This window comes from Ctenopharyngodon idella, chromosome 2, assembly GCF_019924925.1.
Source record: "Ctenopharyngodon idella isolate HZGC_01 chromosome 2, HZGC01, whole genome shotgun sequence".
In the NCBI taxonomy this organism is placed as follows: Eukaryota; Metazoa; Chordata; class Actinopteri; order Cypriniformes; family Xenocyprididae; genus Ctenopharyngodon; species Ctenopharyngodon idella.
In genome coordinates, this window is record NC_067221.1 from 34,800,889 (window position 1) to 34,815,602 (window position 14,714).

Sequence of the window (14,714 nt, forward strand, 5' to 3'; positions counted from 1 at the left end):
CAATCTTTTGCTGCACATCAGAACTATATTCTTTGGTTTTACTCATTGTGATGAATGATTAAGGGAATTTGGCCTTTGTGTTTACACATATTTGTACTCCTGTGGAACAGGAAGTCATGGCTGGACAATCACATGCTCCTAGTCACCCTGGTGTGCTAAAAAATGCAAATATGAATGGTAATATACTTCAGAGATATTTTACTCATAAGAATTTCTAGGGGTGCCAATAATTGTGGCCAAAGTGTATTGGAGAAAAACATTTATTTCATAATGTGATTTTCCCTTCATTTTTAATTGTTTTACTTAAATGAAAGGTTAGAATTTTGTGAATTTTTTGAATGAAAGATCAAAAGGACAAACAATGCAGATTTATTTTCACAGCCACCTTTGCTCATATTTACTAAGGGTGCCAATATTTGTGGAGGGCACTGTATATATATATATATATATATATATATATATATATATATATACAGAAAGACAGAAAGCGAGGATTTTCAATGATTTCTAATAAGAAACAGTTTTTTTTTTTTATAATGAATGACTTATCTGAACAGAGCTGATCACTTTGTGATATGAACTTAGTGTCTGAAAGCTGGATAAAATACACAGAGATTGATTGATATTCTTGATATTGATTATTGCATATCAATATAATATATAGGTAGTCTTCTATTTTTTCAGGTCAGTAGTGCCGGATCAGTATGATTCAGTTATTGTGGTATGAGATATGTTCTGTCTCCCTCCCTGTTCTGTCTAAAGCTTGATTTTTAGGTGAACTTTACAAGGAAAAAACAAGGCTGCCAAGTGTCAACATACTTGAGTGCCATCATACGTGACACACGCAACATAAAATAACACACACACACACACACGCACTGTGTGTGTGTACTTATTCTGATCCACTTTAGTAATCATATAATCACTAAGATTTTTCAGGACAAACAACATAGGAATTATGGAGTCACATCTGTAACATAAACAAATACGCAACATAATCATAAACCATGAGCAAAATAACAAACTTAGTACATGCTAATGTAATAATAATTCATTGTGTACTTTTAGTTTCTGTATTAGTCACACTCGCATGTGATGCAGATAAGGTTGCTAATGCAGCATTCTTCTTTGAAAATATGGATTTGTTTGTGAAACATTACAGCTTTAAAAGGACTGGACAGACTAGTTTTGACAGATGTTTCGGAAAGCAACTTATTTCAAATAAGTCTAAAAATTATTGCACAACAAACACACAAATTATTGTATACAAATAATTCAATTTCATTCATATTTATTTGTATAGCACTTTTCATAATATACAGTTTCAAAGCAGCTTTACAGAACATGTTTCTATAATTAAGAGTAATCTGTTATCAGAGGTGACTGTGTCAGAACAATGTTCATATGGCAGAAATATACTGTTATAAAGATACTTAAGAAAATATACTTAAATATAAAAATATACTTAAGAAAAGATAATACAAATCATGCAGTTATCTAACATCATGTATTCACTTAAGTAACAGAAAAATTAAATGTAAGACAAATGTTTCTATATGCCCAGCAGTGTTAAATGTTTTTAAAACAGGTCTCATAACTGAAAGAACACATTACTGTTTCTGTAGTTATTAGGGGACATCAGAGCAGGGCCATGACTTTGAAAATATATTAGGATGGATTTCCACTTCTATCATGATTTTATCCTTTGTACCATTTTATACTTTGTTGTGAATGTACATCTAAATTACTAATTACATACAAGAAACAAGTGGCTATTTTTGGAGTATCATCAGGACTGTCACAAATGTTTTACTTTCATTTTTTAATCTTGGACTGCAGTACTGGGAAACTGCAAAATGCGGGCAGGTGATGTAATACAGGTGTGTTTTTAAAAGAATGCACGTGAACTGTCTGTATTTAAGCTCCACTAGTTCACTTCAAGATGCATTCATACGTTCTTTTGTTTTTGTTTTGTGTTTTGAGGTTATGAAGGTCTGATTATGGCCATAAAGGAACTGACAGTATTTGTGGTGTTTTCTTGGATTGTCTGTACTACTGGACATGAATTCTTCTCATCAATAGGTATATTATTAATTACATTTGAATTCAGTTTAACATCAATACATTTATTTGAGTTTATTAATTTTTAAACCATTATTTTAGTGTTTTGTTTATATTTCTCTAATGTTTTTACGCTATTGCACTGATTTTATTCATTTGTGAGACACTTTTGATCTTAATACAGCTTTTGGCGCAGCTTTTCCATACATAATTACATCTTCATACATTTACGCACATATTTTGAGATTTACAATCAATTTTTTTTAGTTACTGATTCCAGTAATGACTAATTATTAACTTTCTCTTTGGTTTCTTATATAATAAAACTTGTTCATTATGTATGGTAATACAGTATACTAGAAATACCTGTGTTTTATAAAATTATATAAAAAAAAATGTATTATAAGATTTTTTATAGAATATGTAATTTTTTATAGAAAAAGTTGCACAGCTTTTCGAGGAGGAGAAAGACCTTCTGGAAAGCTTCAGGTTCTACATCGATGCTGAAGAAAAGAATGTAGAGAGAATGAAGAGGTGAAAACACTTTCATTATTCCCATTATTCCCTTTTTTTTTATTATTATTATTATATTTTCAATTTACAGCAATAACCTGGTAGGAAACCAATTGTGAATTTTTAGCAGTCTTGCAGTTTATGTGTTTTTAGATCAAGGCATATGTTATTAAATACATTAATTTAACCCTACAACTTTTGATGAACTTCAATCCAGTGTTCTTCTGGTTCTTCAACTACTCACATTCTCTGACCCTGAGTACACTGAGAAAACCCTGAGAGACCCTGTGGCAGCTTACAAACTCCTCAGACGAGTGAGAATTGAATGGTTGACTATTGTTGAATACACTCAGCTGAGTCTTTATGAGAGTAAGAGTGTATTTAATTTCTTTAACTGAAACATGTAAACATAATCATCATAATTTATCAATAAAAATAAAAATCTGAAGATTAAGGTGAATGGTGATGAAAGCTTTCAAGCAATATTATTAAAAGTTTCAGTTGTTTATGGACCTGTTCTTGTGTTTGAAAATCTTGTAGAGTATCAGACACTGCTGGAGTTCGCAGAGATCCCACAGCCTGAGGACGTGGATGGTGCAGCTTCAGAACTGATCAGACTGCAAGAGTTCTACAAACTCTACCCACACAACATCACAAAGGGTGAAATGTCTGCACCAATCCAGTTTCACTTTTTTCCTTTAAAATAAGTTCCAATCTGATTGATGCTTTCATTTCACATTTCACAGAAACATCTCTAAGTGCAGATCAAGCCTACCATATAGGGTTGGTCGCTTATGATGAGGGTAAATTCCAGCATGCCTTTCTCTGGTTTCTGTACAGTCTGGACAGATTAACAGAATACTCAACCACTACTGAGGAAGAGTTGCTCCATTACCTTAGTTCCTCAGCCTATCATTTTGGCAGCCTACCTGTGGCAATCTACTTCAAACAGCGGCTTCTAAATCTGGGTGAGGTCATGGTGACATGAAGTTTAATACTAATATTTTTTATGGTTGTGGGATCAGAGAAGTAAACTTCTATATAAACTTATTTTCCTCAGATCCAACTAATGACGAAGTCAAAGTTGAGCTGAGCCTTTACAAACACCTTCGCTTCCAAAAAACTTCAAATCCTGACATATTCACACTGAACACAACGTCAAATAACTCCTATGAGGCACTGTGCAGAGGAGAGATTGACGAGAGGGCAAGTGCAGTGTTTACAATTTAAATCATTATTTGACATGAAATAACAAACTCAATGTGAAGCTTTGTGTGTTGATTGGCAGTTTATTATATTTTATAAAATCAGACCTCCAAGAGGCAGAGGGCGCTGTCCTGTAGGTACAGCACAGGTGGAGGAAACCCCAGACTGATGTACGCACCAGTGAAAGAGGAAGTGGAGTGGGACGAGCCTCGCATCATCAGATATCATGACATTATATCAGACAGAGAGATAGAGATCCTGAAGAATATCTCCAGACCTCAAGTGAATATCTAAAACACACACGAACAAAAACACTCAAATGTTTAATTGTCACTATTAGAATCTAATATCTTAGTTAATAGTTTTGATGTTTTATTGTGCTATTCTGGGCAAAAGTATTTGACATTCCTTTTAAAATTTAGCTTGGCAACTTATTCCTATAGTAAAGACAAATCTCAATCCAATGAAATATAGTGATATTGTAGAGAATTGTGTGCTTCCTATTTATTTATATTTATATCTGATGTTCCACTTCCCTTGTGTGTCCTACTTTAGCTTTCTAGGTCTGAGACTAGACAAGGAATTTCAAACTACCGTGGTTCTCAAAGGTGATAATCTTTTATATTCACCCAAAATGAAAATTTGAGAAATAATGCATTACTGTTATGTTATGTTATATTATATTACTTGTATTATTACCTAATTAACCATTTTGGTCTCACACTTATTATGGGAAAAAATGGAAACACTTTACAATATGGTTCAATTTATTAACATAAGTGTTGCTGAAACCATTTCCTTGTTTTCAGTGTTTTTCTGGAGGAAGACCACACTGTGCTTGTTCGTATCAGTCAGAATATTGCAGACATCACAGGACTCTCCATGGAATCAGCTGAAAGTCTACATGTACGGTTACAGTAAGAAAGAAATCACCTGTTCATACACAGGCAGCATATATTTTTATAAGGACAACACTGTCTCTGTCCTAGTTTACCAAAGTTTTGCAAAACCTGTCTTGCAGCTAGCTTGGTCATACTCTCTTGGACTCAAGGACATGCACATTTTGAGGGGCAGTGGCCCAAAACAAAAAGGGGCACTGAGGGGAGATTGTTTGGAGGAAATCACATTTAGTGGGCAGGGGGTGGAATCGCTCGGCCAAAATCACGTTTAGTCTTCCAGGCAATGTTGGTTTAGTCTGTTTTTTTTTTGTAACTTTTGCCAAAGAGCATAAGCACTTTGAGGGCTGATATTAGGCTACTTTTTTATATAACCATTTTATATTCAAACTTCAATAGATATCAAGGTCTCTTTAATGTATTTTCACTGTGAAATATTAAGTGTTGTTTTACCTGTAATTTTCATTTCAATAGTGCTTCAATAATTTTCCAGGTTCAGAATTATGGGATTGGTGGCAGATTTGGACCACATTATGATGCATGGGTAAGATTACTTTGCTAAAAAAAAAAAAGCCATTACATCAATTTGAAGGGCATTGTAGGCCTGGTATATGCCATAGATCATCTCTGGTGTTAAATAAAGTCTGTGGTTATCATTACTTGAAGAGACTTTCCCATTGCCCCTGATCTTTTCTTTTTTCTTTCTTTTTAATGGCAAACAGTTTTGTTGGTGGCAGTGTATCAGTACTCAATATAATTTTTGACTGATCCAAGCTAAAATCACAAAATAATCCTTTATAGGATCTATATAACCAGGCATTGCACATGTGTTACATACTACAGTGTATACTACAGTGTCCTGTGTCCACAGTGTCCCAGCCATCATTATTTTAACTGATCCATAAAATATGAATCACTGTCTGTCCATATGAGAATTTCTGTATGAAGATAAAGATTAGGATCACAATTTTTTCAAATATTACAGCACACCGTGATTGTATATTAGCACCATTTGTTGTTTGCTTCTGGCTCTGATGAAGCATTTGGACCCAGAAACGGTGGCATGTGATGTCAGACTTAACAAGCAGATTCCCATTTATGAGGCTGCCATTTGATTGGTCCCCTCTCTAAAGTCCACTCCCCAACTCTACCATACCTCCAGAAGTGTGAAAGTCTTTTTCAAGTGTATTACTTCAAAGTGATGCGGTCCGTAATGCAGAGCGAACCCATGGCTCAAAAATGCTAAATCACTTTTAAGACTTCAAACTCTGTGTCAATGAGAGCTTGATTACATGTTGACCAATAAAATCATTTTAAGATAACTTAATGTTTGATCTCACAGGATGATGAGAATGGAAGGATTGCTACGTTCTTAATTTATGTAAGTCTTGGCCACAGTTTAATGCAAATGGCATTGTAAACATTATAGGCTTACTTTAAGTTTACTTTTCATGTTACCTGTTTTGTACAGTCATATTGAACAATAATTCATGTGCTCTTGCTGTAGATGAGTGATGTGGAGATAGGGGGCGCCACTGTGTTTCCTGAAGTTGGAGTTGCATTAAAGCCAAAAAAGGTAAACCCTCAATTCACTGATCTATACAGTATATTAGAATAATTTAAGTAAAATTCATGCATCCATTCTCTGCTGTTTAAGGGTTCAGCGGTGTTTTGGTACAACCTCCTAAAGAATGGCGAACTGGATTGGGAATCACAACATGCTGGATGCCCTGTGTTAATGGGTAACAAATGGGGTAAGTTTTTATTTAATTCCTACTGGCCTGGACTACACTTATTATGTATCTTCTATAAATAAATCTATGTTAATATAGCTACATTTCATTCAGTTTCACATGAGATGAGATATATTTTTTCTGGTGTCTTTTCAGTGGCTACTAAATGGATCCATGAGTTTGGACAGGAGTTCAGGAGACCCTGTTCTTTGTCAGACTGGGAGTGAAAACACTGTGACCATTTAGAAATATTATGAAGTTTATCTGTACTATAGAAGTATTTGTACTCTATCTGTTATTTTATTATGTATTATAAGTTTTTATACTGTAGATCTGTAACATACTGTAGATATATATTGTATTATATTTTACTGTGATTTACTACTGTCTAGGTGGCAGTAATGTTAAAAATAACTGTAATATACAATAGAACAAGTGCAATAGAGTAAAAACATGAAGTTTCATCAAGATATCAATGGATAATCACATTACCTGAGTTGATCAATCCTAGCAACTAGCAAGTGCGTTATTCCTGTAGATGAGACGCAGTTCTCTGCAGTTGTATTTAAAGCTTAATTTTACATGTTTCCTGTTCAGTCTGTGCTGGAATGACGATTCACATGTTTTACAAGTTTTGTAGTATGTGTAGTTGTGCATGTGTTGTGCTGTAAGACTGGTAGGTATGTATATGAAGTCTGAAACTGGATTATCTACAGTAGGTACAGCCTCACATGCAGAGAGCAGGACTGTCAATATACCTCAACTCTCACAGCAACACACACAATATACTAATGATCATAATTTTACAAGAATTTGAAGACTGTAACTATTATGAATAAATGAATCCTATTTAAGGAGTCACTTGTCAGTTGCTCTCTTCCTAATCAAGTGATTTAATATTATTTATGACTTTTATGTTGGTTGTTACGGCAGCTCTATTGTGAATTCATACTCAGTTGCACTGAATGCCTGTGTTGCTATTGCTGATTTATCATCTTTATTGTCTTTTAAAAAAATATTCTAATGAATGAAACTGCAACATTATTTAATGTAGCAATGTAAAATAAATAAATACAATCATCTTTATTTAACAATGTGTTTTCAGGCAGTTTCTTAAGACTCAATAATAAGTTTAGACATACATAACTTTTTTAGATGTTGTTTTGTCTCTTTATCTTAACTGTTTCAAATATATAAAGTGCTCTACTCTCAACCTGCCTATGAGAAGAAACAAAAAAAACAAACAAACAAAAAAATATATATATATGTATATATAATAACAACAACACAGTAATAATAAAACTTCTGATTTGTTTGTGGTCTCAGGACAGTTTTTTGTCTTCTTTGTCAAAGTTTTTGTTGTGTGATCCACTTTCAACAAACATGCAACCAGAGAAAAAATTAATAAATTCTCAGTGCTATTTGCACAAATCAGTAATGACATCTCAAATAAGTAATATTTAATCGTTCCAAGGTCAGCAGTGAACTCCAAACAAATAGCTTTATACAGCGGATGCCATTGAAAACACAAGGACGTCCCTTGCAGCCTCGCTTTTATATCTGTCATGCCGCTGCTCTGAATAAGGTCTATTATAGCCCTTAGTTTTCAGTTGTAGTGTTTTTTTCTTGTCTATGCTATGTTGGTTTGCTGCAGTTTGATAGCTTGTTAAGACTTTGTGCTCCTGTTTTAATTTGTTAATAAAACCCTGCCTCTACGCTTCCTTGTTGACACAGAGCTCACTCATGTAAAGTTTCGCTTTTGTTTTTGTTCTCAGATAATGCAAATACTGAAAAATGGTGAAATGTGGGCAGATACAGGTGTCTATTTGTGGTCTATGAAGGTGTGTGTCTGTATTTAACCTTGATTGCAAGATACACATGTACAAGTTGCGTTTTGAGATATTGAAGGTCTGATAATGGCCGTAAAGGAACTGACAGTATTTATGGTGTGTTTTTGGATCGTCTACTCTGCTGCTGGGCATGAATTCTTCTCATCAACAGGTTATTATTTCAGTTCAATATTAATCCATTATATTTTAAATATAGCTTTTTTATTCTTAATAATTTAATGTAATATTGTTTTGTCCATATTTCTCTAACTGTTTACACTGTTGTCATATCAAGTTAATTGTATATTTTCAGCATTTTACAATAAGGTCTCATTTGTTAACATTAGTTAATCTAACATGAACTAATAATGAGCAATACATTTGTTGCAGTATTTATCCATCTTTGTTAATGTTAGTAAAAAATACAGTTGTTCATTGTTCATGTTAGTTCACAGTGCTAAATACAGCTTTTATTTTAATAATGTTAGTAAATGTTGAAATTAACATGAACCAAGATTAATAAATGCTGTAGATGCTGTTCATTCTTAGTTCATGTTAACTAAAATACTTAACTAATGTTAACTAATGAAACCATATTGTAAAGTTTTACTGTTTTCATTTTTTCCAAAAATGAACAATATCACAGTTTTTGCCATAATTTCAACACTGATGCAATCATAAATAACACTATAGTTGTTACATACTGCTTAGAGACAGGATCCACTGCTTGGTTGAGGAAAGGGTAATCCAAATACATAGTCCAATAAACAGGCTAGACGTCATAAACACAGGGTAAAAAATCCAACACAAAACACCATGTAATGAGCTCTGGGAAATGTAGTTCATATCAATATCATATCAAGGGCACTCCAGCTGGTGATCGTGACAAGAGTTACTCTCTTTCACCTTTTAATTCCATTAATGGTAAAACAATATTAACTCTCTCTTTGGTTTCTTACCTATAAACTTTTTCAGTATAATTCAAATGATGTTAAAATGAATTAATACATAAATTAAAATGCCTTTTGACAATTAAGTGCAGATTGTTTTATAGATCAAATTGCACAGCTATATGGGAAGACGAAAGATTTTCTGAAGGTCTTCAGTCAGTGCATTGATGCTGACAATGTAGAGACAATGAAGAGGTGAAAACACATTCATTATTCCCTATACCATTAAACTGCAAGATTAATGTGTTGTCATTATTATTATTAAAAAGCATTCAATTTTGCATTTCAATTTGCATTCAACTTTTGATGAACCCTTGTCTTCAATCCAGTGTTCTTCTGAATCTTCTGCTTTCATACTCTGACTCTGAGAACCCTGAGGAAGCCATGAGAAACCCTGTGGCAGCTTACAGACTCCTCAGACAAATGAGAAATGATTTGATATTTATTGAAAAACACATTAAGCCGAATCTTTATCAGTGTGAAGAGTATCAGGATGAGTTGGATGCAAAACTTCTAGAGATCCCACAGCTGGAGGACGTGGATGGTGCAGCTTCTGGACTGATCAGACTGCAAGAGATCTACAAACTCCACCCAGAAGACATCACAAAGGGTAAACTGTCCTGCAGTTTTGCACCAATGCAAATTCACTGAGAGAGTTTTACTTTTTCAATCTGATTGATGCTTTCATTTCACGTTTCACAGAAACATCTCTAAATGCAGATGAAGCCTACCATGTGGGGTTGGTCGCTTATGATGAGGGAAAATTCCAGCATGCCTTTCTCTGGTTTCTGGACAGTCTGGACAGATTAACAGAATACTCAACCACTACTGAGGAAGAGTTGCTCCATTACCTTAGTTCCTCAGCCTATCATTTTGGCAGCCTACCTGTGGCAATCTACTTCGGCCAGCAGCTTCTAAATCTGGGTAAGGTCATGGTGTCCTAAATTTAATATTTGAGGTTGGCAGAGAATTTTGCTAAATTGTTGTGATTAAAGTCATAAACATCTTTGCCCCAGATCCAAGTAATGATGAAGTCAGAGTTCAGCTAAACTGGCTCCTTCACTTACAGAGCAACCCTGACATATTTACACTGAACACAGAGTCAAGTAACTATGAGGCACTGTGCAGAGGAGAGGTTGACGAGAGGGCAAGTGCAGTGTCTAAAATTTAAATCATTATTTGACATGAAATTACAGTCAATGTGAAGCTTTGTGTGTTGATTGTAAGTCTATTATATTTTATAAAATCAGACCTCCAAGAGGCAGAGGGCGCTGTCCTGTAGGTACAGCACAGGTGGAGGAAACCCCAGACTGATGTACGCACCAGTGAAAGAGGAAGTGGAGTGGGACGAGCCTCGAATCATCAGATATCATGACATTATATCAGACAGAGAGATAGAGATCCTGAAAAATATCTCCAGACCTCAAGTGAATATATAAAACACATACACACAAACACACAAAAAAATTAATTGCTGTTATAATATCAATATAATTAATATCTAATTTCTGGTAGATACCATTGATGATGTTTTATTGTGCTATTCAATATGCAAAGGTGTATACTTACATGTGTATTCCATTAAAATGATCAGCTTTGGCCCCTTAGTTGTAGTCAAATCTATGGCATATAATGACTAGAGAATTGTGTCTCAAAATGTTCATAAATACTTTGGGAATGTTGTCGGGCCAGACTGTTCAAAGCATTTACTATATGTGTGTGTTGTTTGGGTACCCACATACTTTTGGCCGTAATGTGTATATTTATTTATATTTAATGTTTCATTTCTTGTGGCCTAGCTTTCTAGGTCTCAGATCGGAAAGGGCACAGTCTCAGACTTCCGTACTTCTCAAAGGTAATAATTTCATAATTGAAGGATCATCCAAAAATGAAATGAAAATTCTGTCATCATCTGACAATGACACAGAGTGAATTATGTCTGAATGACTGAATTGTTTCTTTAACAGGGTGTTTAGTAGTACTATATGTACACTGCTCAAAAAAATTAAAGGAACACTTTGAAAACACACCAGATCTCAATGTGGAAAAATATCATGCTGGATATCTACTGATATGGACTGGGTAATGTGTTAGGAAGGAAAGGATGCCACATTGTTTGATGGAAATGAAAATTATCAACCTACAGAGGACTGAATTCAAAGACACCCCGAAAATCAAAGTGAAAAAATGATGCAGCAGGCTAGCTCATTTTCCTGAAATTTCATTGCAGCAACTCAAAATGGTACTCAGTAGTTTGTATGGCCCCCACGTGCTTGTATGCGTGTTCTATTGAGGATTTAGGTCAGGCGAGCATGGGGGCCATTCAATGGTATCAATGCCTTCATCTTCCAGGAAGTGCCTGCATACTCTCGCCACATGAGGCCGGGCATTGTCATGCACCAGGAGGAACCCAGGACTCACTGCACTAGCGTAGGGTCTGACAATGGGTCCAAGGATTTCATCCTGATACCTAATGGCAGTCAGTGTGCCATCGTCTAGCCTGTAGAGGTCCGTGCATCCCTCCATGGATATGCCTCTCCAGACCATCACTGACCCACCACCAAACCTGTCATGCTGAATGATGTTACAGGCAGCATAACGTTCTCCACGGCTTCTTCAGACCCTTTCACGTCTGTCACAGGTGCTCAGGGTGAACCTGCTCTCATCTGAAAAGCACATGGCACCAGTGGCAGACCTGCCAATTCTGGTGTTCAATGGCAAATGCCAGTCGAGCTCCTCAGTGCCGGGCAGTGAGCACAGGGCCCATTAGAGGATGTCAGGCCCTCAGGCCACCCTCATGAAGTCTGTTTCTGATTGTTTGGTCAGAGACATTCACACCAGTGGCCTGCTGGAGGTCATTTTGTAGGGCTCTGGCAGTGCTCATCCTGTTCCTCCTTGCACAAAGGAGCAGATACCGGTCCTGCTGATGGATTAAGGGCCTTCGACGGCCCTGTCCAGCTCTCCTCGAGTAACTGCCTGTCTCCTGGAATCTCCTCCATGCTCTTGAGACTGTGCTGGGAGACACAGCAAACCTTCTGGCAATGGCACATATTGATGTGCCATCCTGGAGGAGTTGGACTACCTATGCAACCTCTGTAGGGTCGCCTCATGCTACAAGTAGTAAAAAGATGAGTAGGGAAAATATGTCAGTGAAAAACCATTCCTGTTTTGGGGGTCGTCTCATTGTTGCCCATCTAGTGCACCTGTTGTTAATTTCATTAACACCAAAGCAGCTAAAACTGATTAACAACCCCCTCTGCTACTTAACTGACCAGATCAATATCCCAACTGACTTGATGCTATTCTCTGATTAAAAGTGTTCCTTTAATTTTTTTGAGCAGTGTATATTATACAACTTGCATTAGCTTTTACATAAATTAATGTTAACGTAGAATAATAAATGCTCTAAAAGTACATTTGTTAGTTCATTTGCATTGGTTAGTGTACATTGTTAGTTCATGATACTTCCAATTAACTAATGTTAACAAATTGAACTTTTTATTGTAAAGTGCTACTAAAAAAAATTATTTCTTTATTTACAGTGTTTTTCTAAAAGAGGATTACACTGTTGCTCGCATCAATCAGAGGATTGCAGACATCACAGGACTCTCCATAGAATCATCTGAATATCTACATGTATGGTCACAGTAAGAAAGAAATCACCTGTTCATACACAGGCAGCTGTCTGGTTTAATAAAGTTTTGCAATAAATGTCTTGCAGCTAGCTTGGTCACAACATCACACAAAATAATTAAATAAACATCAGACTGGTTTGCCCTTCTGTAACTTTTGTCAAAAAGTGGCACATATGAGCTCTGGGGACTGATATTATATTTTTATGTAATCATTCATTTTTCATTTACTAATCATATTCACTGTATTATGTTTGTTTTATATTAGCTCTTCAATAGATGAAACATGTTTTCTCCTATGAAATATGAGTGGTGTAATCACTTTCCAGGTTCAGAATTACGGGATTGGTGGCAGATATGAACCACATTATGATGCATGGGTAAGATATGCTAAAATACAGTCATGACATCAGTTTGTATGCCAACCCTGAATTCGCCATGTGTTCCCTCAGGAATTTCTATGTGGTTTTGGATTTCTGAGATAAATAAGGTCTATAATCATTACTTTAAAAAAAGACTTTCCCATTTCCCCTGATCCTTTTTTGAAAACTCATGTGTTTTATGCATTAACTTTTTTTGTTGGTGGCGATGAATCAACATTTCAATACTTAATGTAATTTTTAGCCTATCCATGCTTCATTAACATCACAATGTGTACCTGTGTAGCCAGGTGTTCCAATGCTGTGCCAAATTCTGACCTCCCGCCAGACTCCTATTCCCTTTCTTGAGGCCATCTCTAAAGCCTAATCCCACACATAACCCTACCTCCACATTTAACACTAATCATACTAGCACTGGCAAACAGAGTTCGGTATAACATTTGGAGACATCTGTTGTCTGTGTGCAATTTATGTTGTAGAACAAAACGTGCATGTCTTTCTCCTCAAGTGATGTGGTCCTTAACTCAAATAGAACCCATGGCTCGAAAATGCTAATTCACTTGTAGGACTTCAAACTAAACAGCTCTATTCTGTCAGTAAGATCTTGATTACATACTGACTAATTGAATCATTCCAAGCTAACTTAAAAATATTTGATCCCACAGGATAATGAGAATGAAAGGATTGCTACATTCTTAATTTATGTAAGTGTTGCCCTGTTCATTAGCTCAAATGGCAATGTCAACATTGTAGGCCTACATTATACATTTCTATTTATATTCATATTACCAGAGTTGTACAATGAGCAATAATTGATGTTCTGTTGCTGTAGATGAGTGATGTGGAAATAGGGGGCACCACTGTGTTTCCTAAAGTTGGAGTTGCATTGCAGCCAGAAAAGGTAAATGCTTAATATATGAATAATTAGAAAAACTTTTCCTCCACAAGTAAAATTCATGCATCTGTTCTCCGCTGTTTAAGGGTTCAGCCGTGTTTTGGTACAACCTTCACAAGAGTGGTACAGTGGATTTAAAAACGGAGCATGCTGGATGCCCTGTGTTAATGGGTAATAAATGGGGTAGGTTAACTGTTTATCATCTATAATGTATAAATAAATCTATGTTAATATGACTATATTTCATTTCAGTTTTATGTAACATTGAGCTATATTTTTCTTTCTTTTCAGTGGCTAATAAATGGATCCATGAGTATGGACAGGTGTTCAGGAGACCCTGTTCTTTGTCAGACAGAGAGTGAAAGACAGTGCAACCATGTAGACATCATATGAAGTGTATCTGTACTATAGAAGTACCTGTTATTTTTATTATGCATCATGAGTTTTTATAATGTACAATAGATCATCTGATCCCAGGTGAAAAGTAAATAAATTTAAATTGTGTGTTTTTAGACACTTAATATATTAAAATTATACTATACTAAGTGCGTATTAAATGTATTATTTAGAAACAACTTTAAGTATAAATGTATTTCAAGATGTACTTACGTTCAATTTT

At 35.4% G+C, this 14,714-nt stretch overlaps 3 protein-coding genes across 8 annotated transcripts in view; all 3 read left to right on the forward strand.

The window, feature by feature from the left end:
* LOC127497041 (prolyl 4-hydroxylase subunit alpha-2-like) overlaps positions 1 to 14,714 on the forward strand; it is an 84,604-nt gene that overhangs the window by 14,317 nt on the left and 55,573 nt on the right. The window lies entirely within an intron of this gene.
* Positions 441 to 7,266, forward strand: LOC127497053 (prolyl 4-hydroxylase subunit alpha-2-like). Of its 2 annotated transcripts, XM_051865182.1 has the most exons (14): positions 447 to 2,082; positions 2,499 to 2,595; positions 2,792 to 2,943; positions 3,115 to 3,234; positions 3,321 to 3,542; positions 3,635 to 3,780; positions 3,886 to 4,062; positions 4,336 to 4,388; positions 4,590 to 4,686; positions 5,170 to 5,220; positions 6,019 to 6,057; positions 6,184 to 6,252; positions 6,334 to 6,430; positions 6,566 to 7,266. In XM_051865182.1, exons 1-14 carry the CDS (start codon positions 2,001 to 2,003, stop codon positions 6,634 to 6,636), a joined length of 1,473 nt encoding a protein of 490 aa, XP_051721142.1. In that variant the 5' UTR covers positions 447 to 2,000; the 3' UTR covers positions 6,637 to 7,266. The 2 variants fall into 2 exon arrangements, with proteins under 2 accessions (XP_051721151.1, XP_051721142.1); XM_051865191.1 differs by lacking the exons at positions 6,334 to 6,430; positions 6,566 to 7,266 and having other exon boundaries at positions 441 to 2,082; positions 4,590 to 4,697; positions 6,184 to 6,206.
* LOC127497008 (prolyl 4-hydroxylase subunit alpha-1-like) lies at positions 8,025 to 14,607 on the forward strand. Of its 5 annotated transcripts, none has more exons than XM_051865091.1 (13): positions 8,080 to 8,410; positions 9,293 to 9,383; positions 9,518 to 9,798; positions 9,891 to 10,112; positions 10,205 to 10,335; positions 10,439 to 10,615; positions 10,988 to 11,043; positions 12,731 to 12,824; positions 13,150 to 13,200; positions 13,866 to 13,904; positions 14,033 to 14,101; positions 14,182 to 14,278; positions 14,387 to 14,607. In XM_051865091.1, the coding sequence occupies exons 1-13, from the start codon at positions 8,326 to 8,328 to the stop codon at positions 14,455 to 14,457; spliced, it is 1,464 nt and encodes a 487-aa protein (XP_051721051.1). In that variant the 5' UTR covers positions 8,080 to 8,325; the 3' UTR covers positions 14,458 to 14,607. The 5 variants fall into 5 exon arrangements, 4 of the variants coding, with proteins under 4 accessions (XP_051721059.1, XP_051721051.1, XP_051721042.1 ...); XM_051865082.1 differs by having other exon boundaries at positions 8,082 to 8,410; positions 10,184 to 10,335; XM_051865099.1 differs by lacking the exons at positions 14,182 to 14,278; positions 14,387 to 14,607 and having other exon boundaries at positions 8,025 to 8,410; positions 9,281 to 9,383; positions 10,184 to 10,335; positions 12,731 to 12,835; positions 14,033 to 14,081.

Excerpts from the sequence above, each read along its gene's own strand:
- LOC127497053 (XM_051865182.1), top strand. The coding sequence starts at position 2,001 with ATGGCCATAAAGGAACTGACAGTATTTGTGGTGTTTTCTTGGATTGTC. Across the intron at positions 4,063-4,335 it reads AGAATATCTCCAGACCTCAA|CTTTCTAGGTCTGAGACTAG; the intron begins GTGAATATCTAA and ends GTCCTACTTTAG. Across the intron at positions 4,389-4,589 it reads AACTACCGTGGTTCTCAAAG|TGTTTTTCTGGAGGAAGACC; the intron begins GTGATAATCTTT and ends CCTTGTTTTCAG.
- LOC127497008 (XM_051865082.1), top strand. The coding sequence starts at position 8,326 with ATGGCCGTAAAGGAACTGACAGTATTTATGGTGTGTTTTTGGATCGTC. Across the intron at positions 10,113-10,183 it reads CCAGCAGCTTCTAAATCTGG|TCATAAACATCTTTGCCCCA; the intron begins GTAAGGTCATGG and ends TTGTGATTAAAG. Across the intron at positions 10,336-10,438 it reads GAGGAGAGGTTGACGAGAGG|ACCTCCAAGAGGCAGAGGGC; the intron begins GCAAGTGCAGTG and ends TTATAAAATCAG.